The sequence below is a fragment of the Neomonachus schauinslandi genome, chromosome 10 (assembly GCF_002201575.2).
Source record: "Neomonachus schauinslandi chromosome 10, ASM220157v2, whole genome shotgun sequence".
NCBI classification, from domain to species: domain Eukaryota; kingdom Metazoa; phylum Chordata; class Mammalia; order Carnivora; family Phocidae; genus Neomonachus; species Neomonachus schauinslandi.
In genome coordinates this window covers 112,052,737-112,058,616 of record NC_058412.1, presented here as the reverse complement: position 1 = coordinate 112,058,616, position 5,880 = coordinate 112,052,737, and the positions used below count along the sequence as shown (strand labels likewise).

Below are 5,880 nucleotides of genomic sequence, written 5' to 3'. Positions count from 1 at the left end.
AACTCCTTTATTAGGCAAAAGGTAAAAATACATTCTTACGGCATCCAAAACCCACAGTGTTGATCCAAAACCCAGAATAGGGCTTGAGACTTCCCAGGAGGCCAGGAGGAAGAGCCCGCCTCCTCCAACCTCAACTCTGGTGCTCAGGCCAGCGGTGGACAGCCGTGGACCCTCGTTCCAAACTGTCCTTGAGTTAGGTGACGATCAGCCGCATGGTTTGAACTGGCGAGCCTCCAGCCCGAATCCTTGGCTCGGGCCTGGATGGAGAAGACAGAGCTGCTGGGAGCACAGTTCCCAGCATGGCCTGGGCTCTGGGGTCCTGAGTTGTGAGGGGGAGGCCTGGAGGCTTTGGCACAGGGATTTGTGAGAGGGACTGTCCAGGGTCAGAAGTGCCTGGGCACCAGCATGAGTGGATGCTGACACTTGTATTGGAAGGGCCCCGTGCGGACACACCTGCAGGCATGGAAAAGTGTGGTGAGCTCTGAGAGCGGGAGATTTGTCTTCTGCTCACTGCTGTGTTCCCGGTGCCTAGAACAGGGCTTGGCACACGGTGAACTCCCAAGAAGCATGTGTTAAATGCACAAGCCTGTGTGCACAGGTATGAGGAACCACACAGGTATGCATACAGCCCACTCCATACATGCCTCTTCCTTTCTCCCTTCTAGAAGGCACTAAGGTTCGGCTCAGTGCAAAAAAGGCTGGAGAGAGCTTGGAGATACCCCAAACTCAGTCCACTGTTTGCAGCTGAGAGTCTAGGGCTCCCTAGCCATACAGACCCGCTTCTGCTTCCCCCTCCTCTTCCTCAGCTTCCTCCAACCGCGGCCCTTCAGGGACCACCTGGTCAGCCACCCAGAGGTGGGATCGGGATGGAGCTGAGGGGATCGGGTTGTCCCGCAGCCAGGGGTGCAGCAGGATGCCCGCGGCCGTGAGCCGCTCAGCTGGCTCCCGTCGAAGGAGGCAGCAGACCAGGCAGCGGGCGGGAGCTGAGAGGCCCTCAGGCAGGGCAAAGGCACCGCGGCGGATCTTGCCAAAGAGCAGGGCAGGCTCTGAGTCTTGGAAGGGGTAGCGGCCCGCCAGCATGGTGAAGAGCGCCACGCCCAGGCTCCACACGTCGGCTGCCTTGCCCGAGTAGGAGGCCCTGGAGCTGAGGATCTCCGGTCCCACATAGGCTGGGCACGCGTGTTTGTCCCACAGGGAGTCGTCCGGCCCGGTCAGCACGCAGGCATCCTCCAGGTTCTCCAGCACCAGCTTTGTCCTGTGGCAGGGAGACAGACAGAGGGGTCAGCTCCCATGGGGACCCCCATGCCACCACCCTCTGCTCTCACCCTTAATGGCACCCATGTCGTGAGCGACTGCTGGCATCTGGCAGGACTGAGCCAGTCCTGTGAGACTGGTTGGTTGATCACATTTTACACACGAGGAGGCCCAGGCTCAGAGACGTTAAGTCATTTCTCAAGGCCACAGAACAACTGGGTTTGAACTAGGACTCTGAGAGGAGCACATTTCCCAACAGTCCCTCGAGGAGGGGCTGAGGGGGCCGGGGGCACTAAGCCTCTCTTAAACCAGAGGCAAACTTAGGGTCCAGGCAGGTAATAAAGTGAGAGAAATAGGAAGTGGGGACCATGCCAAACACCTCAGCACAAACACTGCCTAAAAAGGGCACTGCTGGGGCACCTGGGTGGCTCAGTCAGTTAAGCGTCTGCCTTCGGCTCAGGTCATGATCCCAGGGTCCTGGGATCGAGCCCCGCATCGGGCTCCCTGCTCAGCGGGGAACCAGCTTCTCCCTCTCCCACTCCCCCTGCTTGTGTTCCCTCTCTCGCTGTGTCTCTCTCTGTCAAATAAATAAATAAAATCTTAAAAACAAAAAAACAAATGAACATGTACGTGGGACCAAAAAAAAAAAAAATGTGTGTGAGGCCCACCATTTGCGACTTCCGCTTTAAACAATTCCCACAGAGCACTCCAGGTTACTTTAATGATAACCTTTCTGTTACCAATGCCATTTTTTTTTATTACCACCGCTATTAAAATTATTCTATGACACCACTTCTGGGGCGCCTGCTGGCATATGAAAAAAATCCAGGCCCAGGCAGGTAAAGCCACTGTTAAAGCCAAAGAGCAGGTAAAAAGTAAAACCAAGATTCGAAGGCAGGTCTGTCTCCACCAGCCCTCTTCTACCAACAGTGCTTCTCAAACTATTGCCTTAAAAAGACATGAAGTACTTTCTCACCCTGGGAGGTCTGTGGGTGATGTAACTCATCCTAAGTTCACAGTTATTTGAAGCTGGGTATTAGCTTAAAAAATCATTATAAAATTTATATTCTACTTCTTACTAAAGGCATGTTCATTTTAGTATAAAATGTAGAAGGAGAGAAGGAAATAGAAAATCACCGTTAGGCAAGCATCACAACAGTAACTGCTACAAGGAAGGTGGATGCCCTGTGAAAATCCCTGGGCAAATTTGAGGAGAAACAGTATTTACACGCATGGCCTCGAAGCACCTGCCCAAGGTATGTATGTATGTATGTATTTTTAAAGATTTTATTTTATTTATTTATTTGACAGAGAGACAGTGAGAGAGGGAACACAAGCAGGGGGAGTGGGAGAGGGAGAAGCAGGCTTCCCGCCGAGCAGGGAGCCCGACGTGGGGCTCGATCCCAGGACCCTGGGATCATGACCTCAGCCGAAGGCAGACGCTTAAGGACTGAGCCACCCAGGTGCCCCACGATTTTATTTTATTTTTATTTTAGAAAGAGAGAGCGTGAGCAGGGAGAGGGGGAGAGGGAGAGGGAGAGAGAGAGAAGAAGACACCCCACTGAGCACAGAGCCCAAGGTGCAGGTTCAGTCTCACAACCCTGAGATCATGACCTGAGCAGAAATCAAGAGTTCGAGGCTTAACCGACTAAGCCACCCAGGTGCCCCCCCCAAGGTATTTATTAATTACAAGGGGTAAATTAGGAACCTTACAGTGGAGAACCTTGGCAGACACCACCTTAACCAAATGACTGAGATTAACAATCACAGGAACACATATCACCATCATGAATCTTCTGACATGGTGTGCTGAGAAGGACCTATCCCTCTTGTGGTACTCTTTTTTTTCTTTAAGATTTTATTTGTTTATTTATTTATTTATTTGAGAGAGAGAGAGAGCACTCACGAGTTGGGGGAAAGGGAGAGGGAGAGAGAATCTCAAGCAGACTTGGCAATGAGCACGGACCCCACTTGGGGCTCCACGCACGGCTCCATCTCAAGACCCTGAGATCATGACCCAAGCCGAAACCAAGTGTCAGACGCCCAACTGACTGAGCCACCCAGGCACCCTTCCTGTTGGTACTGTTGCCAAAAATGCATAATCTCAGTCTAAGCATGAGAAAAACATCCATCAAATCCAAGTTGAGAGGCAATGTATAAAATAACTAACTGGTACTATTCAAAAGTGTCAAGGTCAGGACGGTGGCATGGAAGTCGGAGTCTGGTAAGGAGTGTGTACAACTCACCTGCTGAATCAACTAGCCCTGAAAAGAAAATTTTGAAAAAAGAAAAAAAACCCAAAAACCAAAAGGTGTCAAGGTCAAGGAGGACAAGGAAAGACTAAGGGATTGTTTCAGACTGGAACAGACTAAGGAGACAGGACAACTGAATGCAGGTTGGGGTCCTGGACTGGATCCTGGACAGAAAATTGGTATTAGTGGGAAGCTAGTGAAATCGGAACCAATCCATGGTTTAGTGACTAGTACTAGACCAAGATTAATTTCTTAGTTTTTTTGGGTTTGTTTTCGTTTTTGTTTTTTTAAGAGAAAGAGAGAGAGAGAGGGAAGGTGAGCTTGAGCTGGGGGTGGAGCAGGGAGAGAGGGAGAGAGAATCCCAAGCAGACTCCCCACTGAGCACGGAGCCTGATGCAGGGCTCGATCTCACGACCCTGAGATTATGACCTGAGTGGAAACCAAGAGTTGGTCACTTAGCCAACTGAGCCACCTAGGCTTAGTTTTGATAGTTGTTTTTTAGTTTTGATAGTTGTTCTGTGGCTATGTGAGAAGTTAACATTAAGGGAAGTGGGTGAAGGAGATATGAAAACTCTTTGCACTATTTTCACAACTTTTAGGAAAGTCTAAACGTATTTCAAAAAGTTTAAAATGGGGACGCCTGGGTGGCTCAGTCGGTTAAGTGTCTGCCTTCCACTCAGGCCATGATCCCAAGGTTGCGGGATCAAGCCCCGCATCAGGCTCCTTGCTCAGTGGGGAGTCTGCTTCTCCCTCTGCTGCTGCTCCCCCTGCTTGTGCGCTCTCTCTCTCTCTCTGATAAACAAACAAACAAACAAACAAACAAATAAATAAAATCTTTAAAAAAAATTTTGGAAATGTGAATGGGTGGGGGATGCCTGGCTGGCTCAGTTGAAAGAGCATGTGACCCTTGATCTTGGGGTCATGAGTTTGAGCCTCATGTTGGGTGCAGAGATCACTTAAAAAAATAAATAAAATAAATTAAAATGTGCCGTGGGGTCGCCCTCCTTCCCCACCCCCCAACCCCACAAAAAATCTTGCAATGTAATCCATGTTCCTGATGGCTGTTCATGTGGACCTGACTGGCTTGCCTGCTCCCGGACACACCCCCCTCCTGCTCACCGACACCCCCCCCCCAGTCTGGGGGAGGGGAGAGAATGCGGCTCCCCTCTCCGCTCCCTCCCTCCAACATCACCGATTCTGTTCCACAGAAAACGTTCCCATTGAGGAGCCTCAGGGCCCGTTGTGGCTTGTTGTCTGTGGCCCTGACATCCTGGAAACATCTTAACAGTCCACTTTTCTCCTACCAATGGGGAAACTGAGGTCCAGAGACCTTGAGTCACCCAGAGTCAGCAGGTAAGCCCAGCCAGGCCTCCCCCTCTCAAGCTCAGGGTGGATGAGGACCTCTCTGGAGTCACATCTGGGTTCGCTTCCAGCTCTACTATTTAGCTGTGGCATCTTGGGGGTTACTTGACTTCTCTGGGCCGGTTTCCTCACCTGGCCTATGGGAACAAGAAGAGTGCCTACCTCATCTTTGTCAGCATCCGGGCCGAGTCAGAGAGCGCAGCCAAGCTCTTCCTCACTGTCAGCTCTTAAGACTGTCACAGAGACAATGCTCCAGCCCAGGGGCTTTCATTAGCCCCGAGTCAACCTTTTTTTTTTTTTTTAAAGATTTTATTTATTTATTTGAGAGAGAGAATGAGATAGAGAGAGCATGAGAGGGGGGAGGGTCAGAGAGAGAAGCAGACTCCCTGCCGAGCAGGGAGCCCAACATGGGACTCGATCCCGGGTCTCCAGGATCATGACCTGAGCCGAAGGCAGTCACCCAACCAACTGAGCCACCCAGGCGCCCCCGAGTCAACCTTTTCCCGGGAACCAGGCAGAGGAGCCAGTCCGGGCTTCTCCATTTCTTTGTGTAAGTTGCTTTGCCTTCGTGGGCCTCAGTTTCCCCATCAGGGCCCATCTCTTAGGTATGTCTGCGAGGAGGGTCTCTGGCCACACTCACCTCTCGCGGTCGGTGAAGACAAAGCGCCGCAGCTTGAGATCGCGCAGGACCAGCCCGTGCTGGTGACAGTGCGCCACGGCGGCGGCCATCTGGCGGAAGAGTGCGGCGGCTTCGGGCTCCGGGAGGCGGCGGCGGCGGCGCACCAGGCTGTGCATGTCCCCGTGGGGCCGCGGGAAAAAGGTGTACAGGTGGCGGGGGCCTGCCACGACGTCGGCGGGCCGTGCCACGTGTCCTTGCGGGGGCAGCCGCGAGTAGGGCTCCAGTGCCGCCAGGGCCTCGTGGGCCGGGTACACCTGTGGGCGGGGCTTGGCATGAGCGCGGGCGCCGCCCGGTGGAGCGGGGGGGGGGGGGGGGGGGGGGGGGGGGGGGGGG

The 5,880-nt window shown here is 52.8% G+C and overlaps 1 protein-coding gene across 1 annotated transcript in view; it reads right to left on the bottom strand.

Annotated features, from left to right (window-relative positions):
• The window catches only part of TRIB3 (tribbles pseudokinase 3), a 9,578-nt gene continuing 3,698 nt past the window's right edge, over positions 1-5,880 (bottom strand). The window contains exons 2-3 of the mRNA XM_021689183.1: positions 5,509-5,801; positions 1-1,255 (exon numbers count right to left, since the gene is read on the bottom strand). Of these exons, the coding sequence (XP_021544858.1) occupies positions 763-1,255; positions 5,509-5,801 (786 nt within the window). The 3' untranslated portion in view covers positions 1-762. The remainder of the gene's footprint in view (positions 1,256-5,508; positions 5,802-5,880) is intronic.